This window comes from Rhyacophila brunnea, unplaced genomic scaffold, assembly GCF_057557595.1.
Source record: "Rhyacophila brunnea isolate RB1 unplaced genomic scaffold, BYU_Rbru_1.0 scaffold_9, whole genome shotgun sequence".
NCBI classification, from domain to species: domain Eukaryota; kingdom Metazoa; phylum Arthropoda; class Insecta; order Trichoptera; family Rhyacophilidae; genus Rhyacophila; species Rhyacophila brunnea.
This window is the reverse complement of record NW_028233361.1, coordinates 38,610,240-38,634,442: the sequence shown is the minus strand read 5'-3', so window position 1 is coordinate 38,634,442 and position 24,203 is coordinate 38,610,240. Positions and strand designations below refer to the sequence as shown.

The window sequence follows — 24,203 nt, the reverse complement described above, 5'->3', positions numbered from 1 at the left end:
ACGAATTTTTCAATTATTGTAGATAACCGTCGATAGCCGCTGATAACCGCATTGTATATAGAATAGCTTCCGTGTTAATTCGGACCAATGAAAATAACGGAAACGTGCTAAAGAGTGCGGTTTGGACATGGGAATTTCCTACGCTCGTCAGTCTGGCGCGGAGAATGAACGGCACAAGTTGCGAGGTCAGTTCAATCTGTCCTCGCAATTAAATCCGCGTGTCCGAACCGTCCCCGCAATGAGCACCTAACCGTTGACTCCCTATGACTTGTGGGAAGATCGTGACGGCATAAAATCTGTGACCGTGCTCATATTAAAGATGCTTTAGCGTCTAAACATCTCGTAACACAGGGGGATGTAAATCAGAAATAGTTAACACTCCATTAATTCCGAATACGTTACCATTGTTCCCAGAATGGACGATTTTACACCTCTTGATTGTAGTATTTTTATTGTTATTATTACTAATGATCTATTATTAGGTTTTGACGATTTATATACTTATGCTTATCGAGTGTATTATTATTATTGATAAGGTAGGGATAGGGGGTTTTTTTTACTAATACTTCAACTATTCATAATTTGTTTGTTATATTTTTTTACTGGCTTAATAGGTAGGTGATAAAGTTTTTACCTACTTTATCGTATTTATTCGTTATATAAGTTAGAGTTAATTTTATTCGTTGTCAGTGTATATTTGCCTTTTGGTAGTGTACATAGTGCTTGAATATGCCGAAAGGCGAAACCGGATCGCAAAAACGACTCAAGTGGAATAGTACAAAACTTAAATCCATTAGAATTTAAATCAGAAAGATGACTAAATAAAACTTAGTTTTAATGTTTTCAAAATCAATTAGGTATGTACGCAATACGCCTTTGTAAAAATATATTGTAAACGCGAAAGTTTCCATAATAATACAAAAAGGCTCCAAATTCATCTCAAATACTTTCATCTGTGCCTATGAGAATTCTCTAGAAAATCATGGCGCCAAATCGTTTTGTTTATTTGGTTAGGTTCCTGAAAAGCTCTCCCGCGATATAAACCTTTTCGCTAAGAAAGCTCTCAGCAGCTTTCGCCGTTTTAAGCTCTCCCCTGGGGCCTATTTTTATCCGTATGAACGCCTATGAACAGTGGATTTCGATATAGGTACCTACAGACCGTTTCACCTTTGAGACGAATTAACATAAGACCCGTACCTTTTGACGTAACTAAGCTGACTGTATTTGATTACTCATTTTGAAGATGTGAGTGATTTTTTGTGTTGATTTGAATCATTCTTTCCGTTCGCTCAGCGTTGACTCGGTGTAGTTGACGTAAGGTCACTCATCAAACCCTAAGCAAGGGGCTGATCCTAACAAGTGTGAGGCCACTAAGCACAAGGGGCGCATATATTTATTATATTGCTTTCCAAAAACGGTTAACGAAGACAATTTCATAGAAGTGCGAAAAACTTTTTTTTCTTGAAATCTTTTTCTTAAAAATTTTCTGAACTATTTACCAAATCATTTTTTTTTTAATAATCAGGTCAAAATTTGGCAAAGTTTAAAAATGATTCTACTACACAAACTCCGAGTTTAATTAAACTCACATTTGAAATATTTTCGAAGGCAGTTCTTTGAAACAACCTAGTGAACCTAGTTAAATTATTTATTACTTGTATAGATTAACGTATTACATCATATTTTAGTAGGACTATTAATGATAATAATAATGCATAAATGTGTCTATACAAATAATAAATAACTTAAATAGAATGTTTCAAAAAACACTCCAATAAAATATTTGAAATGTAAGTAAGAATAGTTCTGTATTCATCTGACGAAAGATCTTTCGTTTTAAATGTTGTACCTGCTGTAAAATATATAATTAAATTTTGAAATCAACTTTTCTTTTGTTGTTCCTGTATTTTTTGTTTTTTTTTCTTGCGACAGTCGAAGTCACCTCACCTAGGACGCAAAGCCCGATTGGACCCAATCGGTCCAATAGCCCTGGGAGACCGGGCTATTTTGCCGGGGATTTGGACGCCAAAAATTCGCGGACTACCATCGGCCGAATCTATACAAGACACGCGTTCAATAAATTAATTGGTCAAATATTTGTGGAGTTATTATGGAACAAACAGACAAAAAAAATAACTATATTGTGCTTGTCCACCCACGATGGCGGCGTGGCTTAATCGTCTGACAACTACATACACTTGTTTTTCAATTTGTGTATGAATCAGAGCATGGACCTAGTAGGTTGAGGAAGTGGCTGACATCCATTTCTCGTAAAAACAAATTCTTTTAATACTAACCTCCACTCTGTAGAGGCCCATAATATGCTATGTTATGCATAAAAAAAATGTTATGTATAATGGAAATAGTTAAAACACTGATCAACACAGACAGACACTTTTTGTAAATACTACATAAAGATTATGTAAATTTCTTTATGAATAGAATCATTAATTTTTATTACAATACTCATTAGGTTTTTCGTTACGTATTCACCAGTGCCAGACAAATATAATTTAATAATATAGATGAAGTCCCTGGTAATTTTTAATACTTGTATAGAAACATTACGTACAAATGAACTGTCTCTACGAAATTACACATTGGAATCATTGGATAGTATCGGGAAAATTATTATTATTATTATTTTATTAGTATTTAACTAAGTATTATTATCTACGATTTTACATTTGAAATATACATAATAATATGTATTGTAACTTTGTAATATGCCCTACCACGGCTGCATTCCACTACAAAGGAGAGACAGCCACCAGGCGAGGATGATAACTTACGATTAGTGTAGGTATTAATTTTATTGATAACACAAATTTCCACTCGAACGGTTTATTGGACTAAAAAGCATAGAGAATTTGACAGTTAACATTATCTTAGTGTAGCTTTGTGGATAGGTAGGTGTAGTGCGACGTTAACCGATTGTGAGATCCTTTCGTAAAAATCGCAGGGCAATATTAGGATTTTTGAAGGCAGTTTGATTTTCGAATGGAACGATTATACATATTGTATTGCTAATAAGTTCATTTTTTTTTCTTCTATTGGCAGCCCCGAAAACAAAATGGCGGCTCGTGTTCTAAGTTTTACGTAATTATTCATCTTAAAAATAATAGTTAATGTATTGCTTTTTCCTATCTACATAAAATTGATGAGGGATGTATAGCTAAGTTTTATTTTCAAAAGTATGCTTTGATCCATGTGTGAGATGCTTGAAATATCAAATGGAAGTCGAATTCAAATCTAATTCTATAAATTTAAGTATATAAGGATTATTTTTGGCAATTTCTACACATATAACTTTACTATTTATGTAATTAACATAATTGGGTGATCCGAAATAATAGTGGAATGTAGGTAATAGTTAGTAGATGTATGATTCTCTCTTCAAATGGACCTGCAATACGAAAACAATTCTGGCTAAATTAATCATTAAGCCAGAGGTCCTTTTTTGCTTAAATTTCATACATTAAGGCTTCGTCTCTATAGAGCAGTGGTTTCCAAACTTTATGTTACGCTCCAAATTTTAAAAATAATCTTGGCGCTCAAATCAAGTTTAATGCACGAAGCAATGAAGGATTACAGGTTAAACTTGTCGCGAACCCCTTTGAACTAGTACGCGACCAGTTCAGGCTAATAAGGAATTAGAATAAGGTTTTTTTCAACATATTTCATATCCACCTACATAATATCTACTGACTATATTATAAATATTAATATACAGCAGTGGTGAAGGGTGACTTTTGGAAAGAGTTAGGCTGTGGAGATCAAAGAAAAAGAGCACACTTGTCAGGTGTACTCACGGGAAATAACACGATAATACGATATTACTACTGATGAATAGGTACACACTAATGTCAAATCACACAGAATAGATGAAATTTCAATAGCTCACTGGCGATATAGAATTGAGCAATGAATATAAATTATGTATTTTCCTATACCTACACGTAACAGACGCCTAAAAATATATCATTGGTAAATTTATCAACAGCCCAATATAACAAACAACTAAACAAAAAAATAATATACTTATATGTTCTATGACTGAATTAAATGATAAATAATAATTACGAGATAAAATTATTATTTATTTTTAAAAATATTCTATCTTTATAAATGACGTGATTGAACAAATAGAAATATTTTTTTTAAATTAATATTTGAATAAAGCGCCAAAGCGACAGTCCTCGACACTAAATATATAAGCTTTGCCTTATAAGCCTATAGATTCGTATGAATAAAACCAGACTGCTCCGATGGCCTTGAGACGCAGTTCATACAATAAGCTCGGCAAATTATTGTCGAATGAATCGATATCTCAATACTCCTCGCTAGAGTCGCTGGTTTGTCACTTATTATTTATTCATTCTACATTATTCTAATGATAGATGGCTCTCATTTATATTTTTTTTAATATTAATTATTATTCTGACGATATATTCAATTGGTTCACGCACATTTTTTTTTATTTACGTATTTAAATACTTTATATCTATTTTGTTAGAAGGTAGGCTTCAAATAATCGCCTACTATGGAGCCTTCGCCACTGATATACAGTTGTTTTTTTATTCGTAAATGTAATAAAAGAATAACAGACAGTTGGTAAATACGTGGCTCTTTGTAACAATAAAGAGAATATATTTAATGCGTACTACCAATGTATTGATTTACGGAATTATGTTTGGCTATTTTCTACACTCGAGTCTTAACAACAAACTAGCAACATTGAGATACTGGCATGAAATTATCGCATTGACCCCGTCACAGAACACCAAGTAGGTACACAGTATTATTTCGCGCGCAAATAAATGGCGCGCGAAGGGGTTGTGCCTAATGTTACAATGAAATCACATAATGCGAAAATTGTAACTGTTTTCCCGCGCGACAAGTGCTTATTTTCTATTCAGTCGTAACCAACTATTGTGTATCCTATTCAAATTGGCACAAGGCCATCAAATACCTCCATACGATTTTATTAAATAGGTAATACATTTGTCATTGAACAATAATATCAGAACATTATAACTAGGTATGTGTTATATCAATTATTCCACTCAGAGTCTGCGAGCAAAGACTCAATCGTCATCTACGACTATGGCGAACTTCCGTTTAAATTTGACATGCGGGTCTATTCTATTAATACTTATCGACCGCTAAAAGCGATAAAGTGATAGATATTATCAAAGTACTAGCACTTATTATAACAATTACAATCAGTTAGTTCTAATTGTTGCAATAAGTCCTATATTTTAACAGCAGCAAGAGAGGTACTGTTAAAATATAGCACTTATTGCAACAATTAGAACCAACTTATTGTAATTGTTACAATAAGTGCTAATACTTTGATACAAACCTACCCTAAGTTTGATAATATCTATCACTTTATCACTTTAGCGGTCGATAAGTATAGAATAGACCCAATGGTATTGGTATCAATTGATTTAATTTAATTATATTAATATGTATTGTGCAGTTATTATTTTAATGCCTTTTTCATTTAATACAATATTTTTTTAACTGTCTAATAATAATTGTTAATGCACATCTACCAAAACCGCCTGTTGAATAGAGGTAAACGTAACAATAATAACGTATAATGCTTTCATACAAATCACGCGCGATAATTCGTTACCAGCATTCGTTAACTAATGTTTATTTGTTTTAGATTATTTGTGTAGAAAATTCTGAATCACTCTATTTCAGTGGTTTCCAAACTTTATGTTACTACGCCTCCCTTTCAAAAAAATCTAGTCTTAGCGCCCCCCCCTTTATTTTATTAATAATAATAGACATCTTTTTAAATAGTTAAAAATGTACAAATACAAAAATGAAAAAAAATATTAAAATAAAGAAGGTTGTTATAATTTAAATTAATTTGTTTTTCATGCGATAAATGTGCTTGTTAGTACAAAGTGCTCTTTTTCTACTAAACGAGATCGATATTTGGATTTCATTGCAGCTAATGCAGAAAATCCCGTTTCGCATAAATATGATGTTAGGAATCATTGGTAGCAGTACTTTACTTACAACTTGCATTGCTTTTCTTAACAAAGTATTATATTGTTCTTCACTTAGATTCAACCAAAGTTGAACTAGGGTTTTTGTTTCAATGAATTATCGCATGATAATTCTACTAATTTTTCCTTTTCAATCCAAATTCATCATCGTTCATTGACAAATGTATTCTATCATGGGCCCCACATCCTGAAGCGGGACCCAGGCCAGGATCTTTGGCGGGCCCAGCTACCTATCGCTGAGGTTAACGGCAGTGTGGTGCTCTAAAGTAGTGTTTCCTAAATTAAGAAAGGCTGTAAATATTGTATTGACAACACTTACCTATATATGTTACACCGAATCTGTGAAATTGCGTATTACATGAAATCGGCAAAATTTTGCCTAATTCATGAAAAATGCAAGCCCGTTGATTCATGAATTAGGCAAAATTTTGCCGATTTCATGTAATATACACATAAGTATATTTTCTTGATAATCATTCCGTTAAAAGTTTTATAACTTTGACCACTATTCCTTTTTGACGTAATAATTAGTTTCATTAATGACACGCCTTTTTTGAAAAAATAGATTCAGATTTTATACTCTGAAGAGTAAAAACAAATTTATCACAATAGTGCTAATTTTTTAGTACCTACTTAATTAAATATTTACTTCTTTTCGCGGTTCTTCTATTGAAAGTCGGCCACCATTTTAAGAAAATCTTTGCTTTATCTTCTGCTTTTCTTAACAGTTCATTGGATAACTGTAATGATAAATGCTGTACTATTGCTCTCTCACAATGTAGGCAAGATGTAATTTTCTAGTTGATCACTACTAGGGATTGCAATACCGGTATTCCAATATTTATCAATACCGAAATACCGGTTTTTAAAATCCAAAATACCAGAATTTTCGGTATTAAGAAAGCACACTCGTTTACATTGTTAAAAATGAATTATAAGTTATGTGCTGCTAAAATGCAAATGTATTGAGTGAATCCAAGAGTTGAAAAAATAATAAAACAAATTTCATCAAATATATTTTGTCGTGATGAATTATGAAAATATTATTTCGAAATAGAAAACATCCGTGACAAAAATGTTCAATTATTTTATAATAATTATTGATGACTGTACAAGCGTTGAATTTAAGTAGCTTTTCTTGCAGCCGGACACTTATTTGCACTTGTTGAACTTTTGAGGGCTTTAGTTAAAATTATCAATATATTCAAATTATTTGTAAAAAATCACTAGTTCTACAATTACGATCAATACATATAATGTAAACATAATAAATGTAGGTATGTAGGTGTTTGCTATAAAATAATATTTTAAAAAGATTTTAATAGATATATTTATTGATAAGCACCTACTTCTGTTTTTTTATTATTTAATAAATACCGGTATTCAATAAGAAATACCGAAAAACTGGTATTGACATCTTCATACGGTATTGCAATCCCTAATCACTACTACACGACTTCGTTCTTTTCTCATTCGTTTGAATCGTGGTAAACATTGAATAATCGTTTGGATTTTACACTTAGTTTTAAAATCCCGGCGATAACCGATGATGTTAAAAAATGCACCAATCAATATAATATTATATTGTATGGTAACGAGATGTGTACAAAAATTGTACTGCAAAAGGTATAGCTTTACTGGAATGGGCGCCAATATGGCGGCGGGCGGGAACCCGCATTCAAATTTACGACGCCATATTTGAGAATTTGTTATTCTCGATTATAATGAAATGAGGGAGAATATGACGAGAGGAAATAATGGCTTATAGCATTTTTAATGTCCAATGGGTGTGTTGACAGTTAGTAGACACCGTCAAACTTGCACCCTGTTATGATGAAAATGAACATACACAATACAACATAATTTATACGTACCTTATGGCATATGTTAGGGATGGCATTAAACCATAAAAGCATCGGAAAAATTGCCTATTATGTGCTTTATACTTTTATACAACTAGTTCGCAGACTAGTTCGCAGAAGAAAATTTGACGAACCAAGAAAAAAAAGAGGTAGAAAAGGCCTTTGATTTCGGCCTCGGAATTACTCAAATTCTCCGTTATTTTTTTTTTGTGGAAAACAAAAATACTGTAAATTTCAACAGATGACAAGGCGCCTGGACCTTGGACCGCGTACTATAATTCGGTGACAAGAAGATTGTAACTCTGGACTCATAATAATATTGTGTAGAGTTAGTTAGTTCACCAACCGCTCGTACTCAGTAATGGTGTGACAACTAACTAAATATGTATGTCTTAAATTGAATACAAAAATAAGTTTTAAACTTTTCATCATTTTAGACCATGTTATCGCCACCAATAAAAATATTTCGAATCACTTTTACACCGATATAACCCGTTTTTAGTAGAAGGAGGTTTGTTAGTAGGTATTAGTAACATAGACAGAAGTGTTGGATTAGAACAAATTCTAAAAAAAAATTGGACCGATTGGACTCGAACTTACGTCTTTCACTTTTTCGCCTGTAACCCTTTGCGGCCCAAGACCTCAAATTATTCAAATAAACGAAAATTAAAAACGGTTTTATAATACTTCACATATTATATTTATTATAATTTAAAAAAAATAGGTATAGTTCAGTTTTTAGGGTATTAATACTTTGGACGCGGAAGACGCACACGGTGCGTAATGACCAGGCGGCCGATCGATGTAATTAACGTGCATTTTAAAGGGGGCAATTAAAATCTCATTATCTATTCAGCAGCGAAAGCGTTAATAACCACTGGGCAACTAGGACAAAAAACATATTATATTTAACACATAGAAAATAGCAACTAATTGTATATAATTATTTATCTTTAACATATATAATGAATTGAAAGAACCTTTAATTTTAATGGGTTATATTTACTTTATATTATGACTAGATAATATAAAAATACTCTTAGAAAGACTTTCCAGACAATATTTTGATTTTTGAATATAGTGTAATTATTTTGCTTGAAATATCTTCATGTGACAGCACTCAAAATATCTAACTTCGTTACATATACAATAATTTAGGACTTAGGTATTCTGTTGTAACCGTTTTTAGGTCGTGAGCTTTAGTTTATCATTATAAAAAATGTGGCTACTCAAAACTAGATGGCAATGGCAGCACTAAAATAAAAGCGTGTGGTTTCTCACTGGGCAACAAAGGGCTAAGCTATCGATCTGTCTATGATTCGTGCGAATTATTTCATATGTTTATGTTTAACCTGAGGTACATACTTCAGCATTGAATAAATATATATATTACCAGGTCTCCGTGGTGCTGTGGCATTCGCGCTGGTGCTTCTGATAGACCCAGCCATCGTCCCGCTGCAGCCGATGTTCGTGACGACCACCATAGCAGTGATCTACTTTACCGTATTCATCCAGGGAATCACCATCAAGCCGCTGGTGAAGATCCTCAACGTCAAGAGGGCGGAGAAGAGGAAGCCTACTATGAATGAGAGAATTCACGAAAGGGTAAGCAAATACCAACGTACTGTAATACAGGGTTTTCTAAACTGTGCTCCACAGTGGCGCACCCAGGGGGGGAGCCAAGGGGCCCTGGCACCCCCCAAACATGAAAATTATCAGAATGATTTTAAACATTGAAACCGAAAGCCCACCTTTGGGCTTAGACAAATAAAAACACGACAAAAAAATTATTTGTAATTCTCCAGCACTCTTTTTAGAAAAATTTCTTAGATTTTAATTTCTAACACAAAAATTTCGAAACACTAATGTCAGGTTTTTTTAGAAACCTAATCCCTAATGGAACTGTCAAAAAATTCTCGGTGTCCACCCGAATTCCGGAGTGGCGTCGTAGGTCATGGCTGGGGAGGGCTGACATGGCTCTATCCTGGGGGCCCGGGCTGTGGGGGGGCCGGCGTGTCGGGTTGACCAGATAAGTGAGATAAACACACATCATAAATTAGCTTTAATAGTAAGAAAAGTCGCCTGCGGCGCTATTATACATCATGGCTATGAACATTTTCAATTATATAATTGTGCAATATATTTTTTGATTATTATGTATCGATACTCGACAGCTCCATTATTAAAGTAGATGTATTAAAAGTCGTCAATAATTCACTGTATACGTACCCTTAATTTGAACTAAAACACAATTTGAAAAACGTTAATGTAGTGTTTCACACTGCCTTTAATCTTAGCGGTAGGTAGGGGGACCGCCAAATATCCTAGCCTGAGGGCCCGTTTCAGGATGTGGGGACCATGGTGTAGGTATACCGATGCAATAGACAAAAGACCGATAAACGTGAAATTAGGCTGTAAAGAAGAAAAAGAGCCTATGGGACTAATTTATATTCTCCGCCTTGGGCCCCCCCCAATATTAAATCCTGGGTGCGCCACTGGTGCTCCATAGAACATATTTTGTGTTCCATACTTTATGAAAAAGTTATAAACTCTCATGAAGGCAGCGCTCGAAATGGAACATTTTAAGAACCGGAGCGCTTGATAATTTTACAAAATATTAACATAGTAAATAGAATTATACCTAAAAATATTAACGGCCCACATGCTCAGCGTACGTCAAAATGGAACTTTTATGCTATTTTCAAAGCACGATCCTGGACATTCATTAAACGTTGTAGATAATCTATTTACATAATTTTGAAGCCTTATTATCCTTTATATTTATTTTAAACATTTGATGACTGCATAAAGTATTTTTATTACATAAAATAGTATTCTTTTAAACCTCTCGCTCTAATGTTTTAGAATATAGTCATATTTCAGTACGTCCATGTGAAGTGGTGTTAAGATTTTTCATATTCATTAATTTTTAAAAGCATTTATAAAACCATTAGTATAATTTATGTCGACATTATTATAGTGAAATATTTACAATAAAAAATTATATCGATAATCTCTGTGATCCCAAATTTGACAAGAATTAGGTATTCTATTATTCAGAAAATGGGCAAGATTTACACATTTAAAGATAATTTTATAGATACTTTTTATAAGCTATGTCTTTGACTATTCAAATGTGATAAACATTCTACGAATAATGTTTGCTTTATAACAATTATTGACCTAAGAATAAGGTAGTATTTTTTTGAAATACGCCATTTCTATTGGCATTTCCAGTGGCTAAGCTACAACATACGGCCGTAGCCATAAATTGTCAAACGATAAATTAAGTAGGGAGTAAGATCATGTTAACGCGCGTGTTTTTCAATTCAATTAATTTTGAACCGGAACGGCGCTCCGATACGCTCCGGTCCATTTCGAGTCCTGCATGAAGGTATATACAGTCCTACAAACTTATCTAATGAACGGTCAAAAATGGAACTACGACCTACCATATGGACGCCATTTTGAAAGCGTCATTCGAATGTCTGATTCTTTCCAGTTGCGAGTCTTGATTGGGTAGTTTTCGACTGTGACTCCCCCTTCCATTCTTTAGATAGGTTTGTAGGTCTGTACCTACTTCTTTCCAAAGTATATGTCAATTACCTAGAGCATTTTATACTATTTCCACGCACATTTAATAGGTATACAAAGTGTAACCTACTTATGATTACTTTCAAATGGACGACAAGAGAGTTAGGAGTTGAAATTTCTTTACAAGGTTGAGTGGTAAATTATAACACGTAATGAATACACTGAATTGTTGTCATTAGCAAATTAAATTTCGTATTAATAATAAATTACATGGTTCATCTATATTCTATATATTTATGGGAGTGGACAAAGAGTTTATTGCCAGTTTTATACTATTTCCTCGTGATATTTAAATGACGTATCAAATTAGAAAATAATATGTTTACAACAGGGTGTGAACTAAAATTTTAGTGAAGAAAATTAGATAATTGTTTTGCATGTTCAGTAAACTTGCGTATATTAACAATGGAAATATATTTATTTTTTCAAAAAACAACTATTTCTTTGAGGATTTAATTTAAAATCTTAATCTTTAAAATTTAGGGAAAAAAATAAAATATTTTCGTGTTCATCGGTGTAGTGCGAACATCGTAAATTATTCGTCGTGTTATGATGCGGTCTATCGTGCGGTTGACCTAAATTATAGCGTCATAAATTTCAGTATATCATTTTAATTTAAATAACTTTTGTGAACGTTTGGTCTCTTATAAATAATCTCCACTTCGAGGTCTTATATTAAATTTATAATGTCCAAAACATTTGTCTGCTCAGTTACCCATTTATTAATGTTTCAATCACTGTTCGATATGTCCAACATACTTTTCTTTAAATACCATAATATGACAATAAATAATCAGGAGCGCAACTAGGCATTTTAGCGCCCAGGGAAATAAAAAGAAATAAGTAATATTATATCAAACTTATACGAGTACCTATAGGTAGGATTTAATAGATATTGTACAAAATAAAGCTATAATAATACATGTATATTTACTTTGAATCTGATTCAATTCGGCGATTTCAATATAAGTACTATCTTATGGGCTTTCTTTAAATTAATGTTTATTGCCTGATTGAGATTTTCAAAACCACCATTGACATTATATATGCTGACTGTATCATTTGTATATATACTTTTTAATGTCTTTATTACCCTAACTCGGGCCTAACTGGTATTCAAGTCATGGTTGAAGAAAAATAGCATCTCACACACCCTTTATTTTGGCGCTGTAAATAACATCCGCTCACACAAATTCCAGTTCATGGACCACATGATGGCGGGCATCGAGGACATCATTGGCAAGCACGGAAACTATCACATCCGTGACAAGTTCAAGCGCTTCGATAACAAGTTCATCAGGCCGTTCCTGCTGCGAAACTATCAGGGAGCTGAGCCCAAGATCCTGGAGACTTACTCCAAGCTGGCCATGAGGGACGCCATCGAGTACATGCAGAGAAACGCGTCCACCATCGGCAACATCTCCGGCACGGAATCCATGTCGGCCATCTTTAGGAATTACACCGGAAACTTCAATGGAAGGTGTGTTACAATTTGCCATTTGTATTTATTTTCTAGCTTCAGGTATGCCTATTAAAAATTGATGATTTATTAATTTTTAACTTGTATGGACACAAGGTTTGACTTTCTTAACCTTTCTTTTGGATGAAAATCCAAAGAAGTTGAAGAAAACTTCCTCTTTTAGTAGGGGCAGTTGGATACTAAATATAATAAATTTCGCATTGTGGATTCATTTGTGGCAAACTTCACTATTTTCAATCCAACTGTCAAAAACTGCAACTTCAACACAACTTTTGTTTCACTAAAGCAATCATTCGACTGTGTTTAGGAAAAAGGGCGTAATCCTCGATTTTTCGAAAAGTGCTTTATTAGATACCTATTAACAATGTGTACAACTAAATACACGTTCTGTAAAAAGGAAGTAAGCCGCAAATGCTGAATTATTATTTAAATTCAGACTTTAATTGAGCTTTAATTAAGTTTTAATTTAAGGAAAAAAGCATTTACCCTCAATTTTCATGATTTTTATGTAATAACTTCTTTAATTATTATTAGATCGAAAAGATATTACACCAAATCATCAATCGCACCCAATGTCTGTGCCTATTTTTTTTTTAATATTGAACCAAGATCAATATTTTTTGCCCCTCCTGTAAAATTTGTTCTGTGAGGGTTACGTCCTTTTTCCTAAACACGGTCGAATCCATGTTTGTGAAGTGGTCGAATCAATGTAGGTAGTTTTAACTTTAAATGACATTATACATATTATGACGATACGTGGTAATAATGAGTGAAAATGGAAAGAGCTCCTTCTATGGTTATATGGCGGCTCAATTCGAGCTTCCCCGATCTTCTGTGGCCTCTTCTTCTGGTTCTTAGGTAACACTAATATTAATCTGTGTTCTCCGAGTACCTATCTATCAGTTGTTTGTATTACCAATATAAAACTAACCTACCATTGGCGATGCCAATTGGGAGTGCAATTAATATAGGTAGGTCCCTTCAGATGTCAATTCCACTTATTTATATGGACGCTATTTTTTCCTTAAAGTACAGTCTGTACTTCTAATTGAGGGGTTAGAAACAAAAACGGCAGTTTCTATTTTCGTGAAATGTTGGTGAGTCATTAAAAATGTCTTATATCTTTCTCAAAGGTATAATTTCTGTAAAAAATATTTGTAAATACTTTTTTTTAGAAATTATACCTATAAAAGAGAAATAAGACATATTTTATTTTTTTTTGACTTGCCAATATTTTTCAAAAATATGAACTGGCGATTTTGTTTCTAGAGCCCTCAATTAATCATTCTTGCCTGCTTTACTAACAATAAATTATTGCCATATAAAAGAAAATCTCAATGTCTTGAATTAATAATGTCCAATGCCAGTGAAAAATAAATTTAAATAATATCTCAGGCACATTCAATTGGGCTATTTTGTTTCCCATATTTTATTAAGTATTAATCAGAAAACGCTCCATAAAAACAGTAAGTCGTGAGCTCAAAACAACCCACAGTTGAACGAAATTTACATATTGTTTTTTCGATATGTGCTTAAATCCATAGCATGTACCGGACAGGTTAGGTGAATGGGTAACAACCATTCTCCGCAACAACATAAAATATCAAGTTACCTCCACCCTGTGGAGGACAAAACGCTTTTCATTCTATTTTCAGTTATTTTTCTCTAATTATATTAGTAATATAAATGTGTGTATTGTTAAATTTTCTATTTGCCACAAGTATAAATAATTTTCAAAATAAATTATATGAATCCTATAGTTTCAAAAAGTGTTAACTCCACCGGCACAAATTGTATGAACAAAGCCAGTTTGTACAACATAACTCTACAAGTAGGTATGCAATAAATTGTCTATTATTTTTTAAATTCAAACATCTTTAACTCCATCTCCAAATTTAAAACAGAAGATGTTAACTCCGGTCAAACAAATTATAATAGCAAGAAATTATGTCATTTGTCATGTAACCTAAGTTTCCTAAATAAATTCATTTGTGACATTCCAAAAGTTTGTTTCAAATGTTGATAACTTCCAATAGTTTTTGATGATCTGAGCTCCACAGCAGTTTTCTTGCTTTTTATTAAAACTATGAAAATGTGAGTTAACACCTTTTGAAACTATCAGACTCATAACATAATTATTATCTATTATAAAAAATATTGCTTTATTGTAATAATTTTGTTACAAATGCAGTTACTATGGCCTGTATATTGTCTTGGTATTAAAATTTGATTGTTTATTAAATTTTTAACGACTATCTTCTTTTCTGCTTTTTTATGTGCTTCTATGTGTAACAGTCAGTGGTGAAGAATAACTACTCCTAGTTATTATTATGTAACGTCTATCTTTTAAAAAAAAAAACCCTTTAATTTTATGTTAAATCATAATATCCAATAGTAACAACTTACTGTGTGTCTTCATTAAATTACCACAGCAACCGGTGACATCTATACTTAATAGAATATTATTATAAAATTTCAACAATCAAACAAGTTGTAACTGTCGATTGTCGGAAATAATTGTGCTATAATATGATATAATTTTGTATAAAACTCTATGACATCACCTAGAGTCTGTTTTCTATAAGCTCGCATGCAATTCCCCCCCCCCCCCTGCTTCAGCATCGATCTCGTTCCCTCACATTGAAAACTTGCAACAGTTGAACGTGATGGCACAATGCTTTCCGTGTGACGTGTACGCCAGTTTATAGAATACAGACTCTAGTTGATAATTATCAAAACTAATCTTTCAATTTACTTTTTTTTGCAAGACGTGAATCCATAACATTCTATGGGAAACTGAATATTTCCAAAAAATATAAAACCAAATGATCGCAACGTAACGAATATTATTATTATTATTACGGCAGTGTTGTCTTGTCTTATATATTTATCTATGAGATTATAACAATATACATGCTCTAAAAAAGCGGTGTACAACCTACGTACTGTATACAGTTACATTTGCGTCACATTAATGATAATTTCTTAACTGGTTTTGGTTTAACATGGATTAGACACCTTGAATAAGGTACCTTTGTACAACAAGTAACACTCTTCACCACTGCTCTGTAATATTGTTTTGTTTTGTTCCCGTTTTGTTAATTTTGTTTTAATTAAATGTGTATTAAAACTGCTTTATGAAAGCAATCATTTCAAAACCACCAGTCCGAGCTTCAGTCACCTGGATACGTCCACGTGGAATATTGACATGCAGGAGTTGGAGTACAACCCGACCAAGAAGGACATGACGGACGCCAGGATCCACCATCTCCTGGCCGAGGAGCTCTGCAAGCCTTACAGACGGGTAAGCGTCACCATATAGCATCAATACTATTGTCATTTGTCCCCCAGATTTAACGGCCAGCTTTCAAATTGATTTGGCTAAATACAAGATTACTTATATATTTTTGTGAATGCTTATCTACCTTTCGACCGGCGCCTACATCTCTGTGTGCATATTACTATGTCAAATTATAAATCGTTGTAAATACATTATTTTATCCAAAGAAACTTTTTTGACTATTGTGTCAAATATAATAATTATTATCTGTGGTACGAGGGTGGGTCAATAATTCCTTAGAAAAAAGCATTAAAACAGTTTTTATTTTTGTATTTTTTTTTTATTTCTCAACATAATCTCCTTGGAGCTCAATACACTTGGTTAGACGTTTCTCAATTTTTTTTAAACCGTCAGAAAAATAAGTTTTCGGAAGGTCCTCAAAATAAGCATTTGTCCAATCGATGACTTCTTCATTTGAAAAAAAACGTTGTCCACTTAGCCATTTTTTTAAGTTTGGGAAAAGGAAAAAGTCACTGGGGGCTAAATCTGGCGAATACGGTGGGTGGTCGACCAATTCGAACTTCAATTCTTCAATTTTAGCCATTGATCGTAAACATGTGTGAACACGGGCATTGTCCTGATGAAAGAGGATTTTTTTCCTGTTTAAATGAGGCCGTTTTTCTTCAATATCGTTTTTTAGCTGGTCCAATAAAGATGCATAATAATCCCCTGTTATTGTTTTTCCTTTTTCCAAATAGTCAACGAAAATAATTTCACGTGCATCCCAAAATACAGTAGCCATAACCTTACCAGCTGATTTTACGGTTTTCGCCTTCTTTGGACATGGTTTGTCTTCGCAATCCACTGCTTTGACTGTTCTTTCGTCTCGGGAGTATAGTGGTGTATCCATGTTTCATCTACAGTCACAAAGCGACGAAAAAATTCATCCGGATTGCGTTGCATGAGCGACAACAGGGCTTTAGAGGCCACCACCCTATTGCGTTTATTGTCGACTGTGAGCAAACGCGGCACCCATCTTGCAGAAATATTTTTCATGCCCAATTTGTCATGTAAAATAGAAATGACGCTACCTTTTGAGATCCCTGTAACCTCAATTATCTCACTCAACTTTAATCTTCGGTCACTTAACACCATATCGTGGATTTTATTGATCATTTCTGGTGTAGTCACCTCTACAGGACGTCCTGAGCGTGGTTCATCCTTTGTTGATGTACGACCACGTTTAAATTCATTTAACCAGTTATAAATAGTTGCAAGTGAAGGAGCAGATATGCCGTGAACTAAATCCAACTCATTTTTTATTTCCTTTGCTGTTAACCCTTTTATATTAAAATGTTTAATAACAGCTCTAAACTCAATTTTCTCCATTTTCCATTTTTCCATTTTCCACAAGCAAATTTTTTTTTTAAATGTACGAGAAACACACAACAACCCGACCAATCTGATTGAAACTTCGCAGCATACTGAATCGGTAGTGCCGCTGCATGAAAACAAACCGCTTACAGTACTAGTCGCGCCACCTGTCGGCTTTTCTAAGGACTTATTGACCCACCCTTGTATCAAGGAAAAAGGTAACAAGTCAATAACACGAACTTGAGATAGGTATAATCCCCAGAGTCATGAGTGAGAACTTTTTGTGCTCCAAGTTAACTGCCCATCTCAAAGACTTTATGAATATTTTTAAAAGTGAGAATAATATTACCCAGGGCAACACTAATAGAAGGCTCCCATAGAATTTTTTAATAGATGCTTGTATTGTAAACAAAATTGATCTATATAGGTACCTAAAACTGGAAAAAATTATTAAGTAATAAATATTTCAGGCAATGTGCCATACTAATTAAACAACCTGAGTAAAATTTCTTAAGACGGTACTTCAGTGAAACGGCAAATAATTTTCAACTATAGGTGCAACGAAATTTTATACACGCTAGCAATCGGAGAGCAAAAGTCGAGCTGTGAACACGTCAATTTGTTTCGTGATGGCGACGGGGGTATTAATTTTTAAATCGTGTAAAGATGACTAAAAAACGTAACCCATTTACTTGAAAAAGAAAACATGTCAATGAATATATTATTATTGTTACTAATAGAACATTAAATGGACTCATGTTGGATTTATATGACAAATTATATTTCGTTCGGCATGTGTCATTTGCACAATTCGCGCATCACCTAGCCACGATCTTTTTAGACCATGCCTCAACTGAGGTATAGCCTTAACAACCATGCCTTCGAGGTGTTATTTCAAATGCTTTTAATATTAGCAACCATCTTTTGAAATTTTGAATCAGGGTGTAAAATGTTTTTTCAAAATGTGTTCATAATTCATAATCTCCCAAATTTTAAGAATTTTAGAAAGTAGCAGCCATAATAATTTACATAAAATATTTTCTAACTGCTTTAATAATGGGGGAGAGGCATGCCAGCAGAGGCACCTAGCGGAAAAATACAAAGCTTGCAATTTGAGACATTTTTTTGATAATTTACAATTTCAACTGTATTAATGAATAAATATATACTTATTTGAAAACATTAAAAAGATTTTTTTTTTTTAAGTCAAAGATAAACTTACATTTGTGAAAAAAATGTGAATTTGTTACATATTTATGTCACGAATAACGTTATTATTACTACTTATGTCAATTTTTCCTTGGCCTCACAGACACTAGCCCAAACTGTTATTTATAATTGTTTCAATACATTAAATTTGTAGTCTCTTCCCAGAACGGAAATGCCACATATTTTAGCGTCCGAAAAGCTAATCAAATTTTACCATTGGGCGTTACACGTTTCGTTTACATCTGTAAACTCCATCTAATTTGAATATACGATGCAATTTCACAATGTGACATACCGAAACAAACTAATGAACATTAAGTAGGTATTACATAATGTGCTTCTGGCGCTGAATACTTGAATGAATTAATTGTACAATAAATCCTGCCATCAATCCACTGCTTTATAAAAGCCTCCAAAGCTATTTTTATCTCACAATGGGATTAATTATTGACTTCAATCCTCCAAAGCAATGTTTTTGTAAATATGATCTCAAAAATTCTTAAAAATTTTCTGCATTTACGAAGAGTACATTACAACAATGACTTTAAAAAATCGCTTTATCGTATCACTTATTAGACATATTTCCTTTTACAATATACTGACTGAATTATTTATCATTTCCACCTTATTCCCCATTACTAACGAACTTTACACTTTGGTATAAATTATTGATTGTACACCTTAAGATATAGCATTTAATTAAAATTAATCAAAATAAACTATCATTTTAATTACGGAGAATAAGGACATCTTATGATCGAATTATGAGACATACAATAATTAAAAACTTTATCATTGATGTATTATTTTATTTCATCGTGATTTATCTGATTATTGGGATTGATTTATATAATACCCCATCTGTTGATGCTACTCTGACAAATATTTAATTACATGTCTCATATTTTTATCACTAGATGTCCCTATGACTTATTACATTCCTCCTTAACATTAAACGCCACTATCTGCAAAACTTGTTAAGCTTTCGATGTCGCATAATTTCTTTTAGTTATTATTTTTAATCAATGAATTAAACAAACAATAATTGTTTAATTAATTATTTATTAAATCATATTGATTCCAATTTATTATTGTAATTTTAATATAATATGTGTAATAAAATTACTAAAATTTTATAATATAGGTAACTTGATATGACTATGATATGTTGTATATTTTTTAATTATTTTGATTGCATATTAACTGTGTCAATTATATATTATAACAGTTAAACAATTCTTTGTTGTTAACTTATGAACTAAACATTCCATACAAACAATCAATTTTAAATGGATTTAAGTCACACCAAACACAAAAGAGGGTTCCAAGAAACAATCAATCATTAGTTGCCAGATGGTAACCTTTAATTTTACATTATCTCACCTAAATCTCACTCATTATCTGCCATGCACTTTTAAAAACTAACTTGGCGATTAGTTATCTTCTCAATGTTCTGAGCATAGTTTGATTCAAAACTATCTGGATAATTTTGTAAAATATTTATAATTCGACAGTAATAGTGTGCGGGCAAAGAGGTAAGGCGCGGCCGGCTAGAAACATTTTTTCTAATTTAAGTTTATTTTGTCATCCCCACAGTTATCGTCTTGTAACGATAGTAAGTCTAAGGTGAGTTCAACAATAAAACAAATTGGTTCTCAGTGTATTGGTTTTTTTCGCTTCCATTTTACAATATTATTTTGCCTTCCAAATGCTTTGTTATAAGATTTTTTTGAATGCCATTTGATGTACAGGTACAGAATTGTTTGACTCTGTTATTATGTCTATATTATTATTATTATTATATTATAAAAATGTGATAAAATAAACTATACATCTCTTCCATGAATTCAAGCATATACTTTTTTTTTAACATTATAAGGCTATAAAAAAAATTCAATCTATTTAATAACAATGCATTCAACAAAAAGTATATAATTTTTAAATTAATATAATATTATCTTACTTACCGTAGGTATATAAATTTTTTTAGTAGGTAACTTTACTCATGATAAATTTCAGTAGTCGCACAATTCTCTATGCTTATTACCTAAGTTTAGTGTCTATTGATATTATATTATTTATTGTCTAATGACTCACAATACTATTTTATAACAAACTTGAAAGTAGTGTAAATTTGATAAGTATACATATTGTGTATAAACAGTAGGTAATTGCACATTTATAGAAATATTGTGCATTTTCCGTGCCATTATGCTTAGAATAAATATTTTACGATGAGTCGTAAAACAAAGTGTTAAATAAGTTGATTTTTTGTTTGATTTTTTCAATATAATATGCTTTGAATATAAATTAAATACCTACTTACCATGGTATTTAATCAGTAATTTTAGCACGTGGTGTACCTATATAAATACAATAATTCATTTTGCTTTTCATTTTCATATCAGTCGCATAGCTTTCGATAGAACAAGCAACCTTACGATCCAATTATAACAGGGGGCCTATTTAGGGACCAGAACAAAATATTATTTATATACGTAAGTAGAAAGTTTTGTCAGATCAATTTGATTTTTTGAATATTACATTAAATAAACAAATAAGTTATTAGAATAGACGAAGAAAAACATTTTAATTAAATTAAGAAGTTATGGCGAATGGCTGACAACCACTCCTCATTTTAATAATTTAGGAAACCCCTTGAGAAGGCGGTAAAGATCCATAGGTACCCGATTGAAAAGCTAATTTAAAAATATATTCTGCTTCAACCAAAATAAAATCAGTAAAAACGGAATGAGGTTTATTATGAATATTATTTTTGTATATAAATTTCCAATATTTATTCGGACAAAATAATATTACTTAGGTTTAGAAGCAAAAATGTTAATTTAAAATTTTTTGTAGGTAGCTAATGTAAATAGGGCAGAAGCTATGGTTACGCCATTCTACTTACATGATTATGTTACGTCACGCTACGTCATGGATCATCTATTTAAATCATATTTTCTAAATTTAATTCTATTACTTATTATTTTTTTTTATTTAAATCTAAATTACACATTCAAATTAATGAGTTTTAATTTAAATCTATGACATGCAGAAATAATATATTAAGATAAATTAAATCTAATATTTTATAATAATAATGATCAAGTCTATGTATTCTCCTGGCTGCTCTATTAAAATTTTAAAAATACTGTTATCCTTGTCTTTAATTGTTTTTTTTTTTTGTTGAAGCATTTTTACAAAGCATGTGTGTTGGATAAAGTCCTGTCAAAAAATTGATTATCGTGTTGTAGTATCAGTGGTAAATTATTGAAATATTAAAAAAATAAAATAATGCATCTTCATAATATAATCATTTCATTTACTAATATCATATTAAAATATTTTTTACTTCCATTTTTTATTACTTCCATTACTTAACTGTAAAGTTGAAAAAGTCTCAAATGAATTTGAGCAAACAAAATTTGTCTAAATGTATCAATTGGTTGCATCGTTATTATTAATTATTATACCTGCACAAATAGATGATTGCTTTATGTACAATTACTATTAGAATAATATACTTGACAATAATATTTATCTGATTGAAACAAATATTTCATACCACAATCAATCATTACATAATAAAATCAATGTATCATCATTGTCATAGCGACATTATGCACAACTGACTAATTGTGAATCCAAGCATTGATGACATTTTAGCAAAAAAATAATTTAATAACATGACAGCGTCGCTTTCCGCTACCAAAATAATTATTAAAATACTTATTAATTGCCATATATCGGTAAAAATATAAAAATATTATAAATGAACAGTAAATAATTATAAATGGTTAATACAGGGAAATTTTACTCCGGGTTAAACTTACACACGTGTCAAGAATACTTTGTACGTCTAATACTGAAAACTGCTCTCGGTTTATGCATTTACGCTCATTTAATGTTGGTGTATTACACACACTATTGCACGTGCATAATGCGTGCTTCATTTTCGTAGGACACTCACACATTCTAAAACCCTGCTTCAACGTGCGGCGTATTGAATATAGCCAATCGGTATTCTATTTATTATCTGTTCTGTGGGTTAATATAAACAATCAAGAGTTAAAATCCATTAGATTTTAAATTCAAATTCCATCAAGTACCTTCGGTCGATAGTATTAATATTATAATCAAGAGTTATACGATTGCTTTAGCAGCGGTTAATTTAATAAATGCACGGACTGTTGATACAGTGTTTCTAGTATTAATTACTTGAATTGCAAGTATTACAACACTACGTCAATTGACGCATACCAATTTGGTTTCATTCGTTTAAATAATACAATAAAACACATTGAAATCTTTCGTGTTTACGTAGATATATCGTACGATTTTGATAATTATTCGTAAAGAAGTACACGACAATCAAAACTATGTTCACATACATTGTTGTTGTTATTTGACGGTATTGCAGTTTTGTCCTTATTTCTTATGCGTCCGAAAATCGGCTGACATAAGCATATTATGTTCATTTATTTAAATTACTATGCATTAGACTGTAAGTATGATACCAAAATTATTTTGTTTAATATCAAATTTGAATATGAGATAAAAAAAACCATTACACATAATTATATATACTGTAGCTATGTAATCAAAAGAAATCTGGCACAATGATCACATAATTAGGTACATCAAAATGACTATAAAAGTAATTTCAGCGTAATGATTAAAATCAATAATTAGTACATAATTAATATTATTTAATACATGTGAATAAGTCATAACATTTTCCACTGGAAACGCTCAATTAAAATGAAAACATTTCACATTTTATTGAACCGCAAACCTGTTTCAAATAGATATTACTATATTATGTACTATTTATTTTTCCATCGCAAGACTATAACATTAATAAAATCAGTCCTTAGGCACTTACATTTTATTGATTAAAATAAACTACAACATGATAATTTGTACTGTAAATAGGTACAACACTAATTATTTTATTTTTAATTTCTCTATCGCGTCATAAACTTGTGACCAAAAAGGGGCACGTCATATTTAATGTTCCACCGTAGTTATATAATTTTGTTTTGCAAGTATATATTGAAAAATCATAACACATAATTAAAAGAAATCATTTCACATTTTATTGAATCACAAAAACATGTGTAAGCAATAACTTCACACAAATTAAAATTAAAATAATCCAGTTCTTACACATTTTGTATGACAAAAATGTGATTACGCAATATCATTAACGCAAATCATATCACATGCTTTGTCACACATAATAATATATAAAATTAAATATTATTCTATGTCTATTACATAATGTAGAGTTGATTTGCTTTATAATAAATATACAGTTCTTCAAATTTTTTAAAAGCTTTAATAAGCTTTTAAATATTAGTCTATGTCCA

At 31.7% G+C, this 24,203-nt stretch overlaps 1 protein-coding gene across 2 annotated transcripts in view; it reads left to right on the top strand.

Moving 5' to 3' along the window:
• Nhe2 (Na[+]/H[+] hydrogen exchanger 2) overlaps positions 1-24,203 on the top strand; it is a 198,936-nt gene that overhangs the window by 148,568 nt on the left and 26,165 nt on the right. The window contains exons 8-10 of one of the 2 annotated variants that reach the window (XM_085960114.1): positions 9,288-9,496; positions 12,685-12,965; positions 16,131-16,269. In XM_085960114.1, coding sequence (XP_085816240.1) covers positions 9,288-9,496; positions 12,685-12,965; positions 16,131-16,269 — 629 coding nt within the window. Of the gene's footprint in view, positions 1-9,287; positions 9,497-12,684; positions 12,966-16,109; positions 16,270-24,203 lie in introns of both variants that reach the window. The other variant, XM_085960113.1, reaches the window with a different exon arrangement.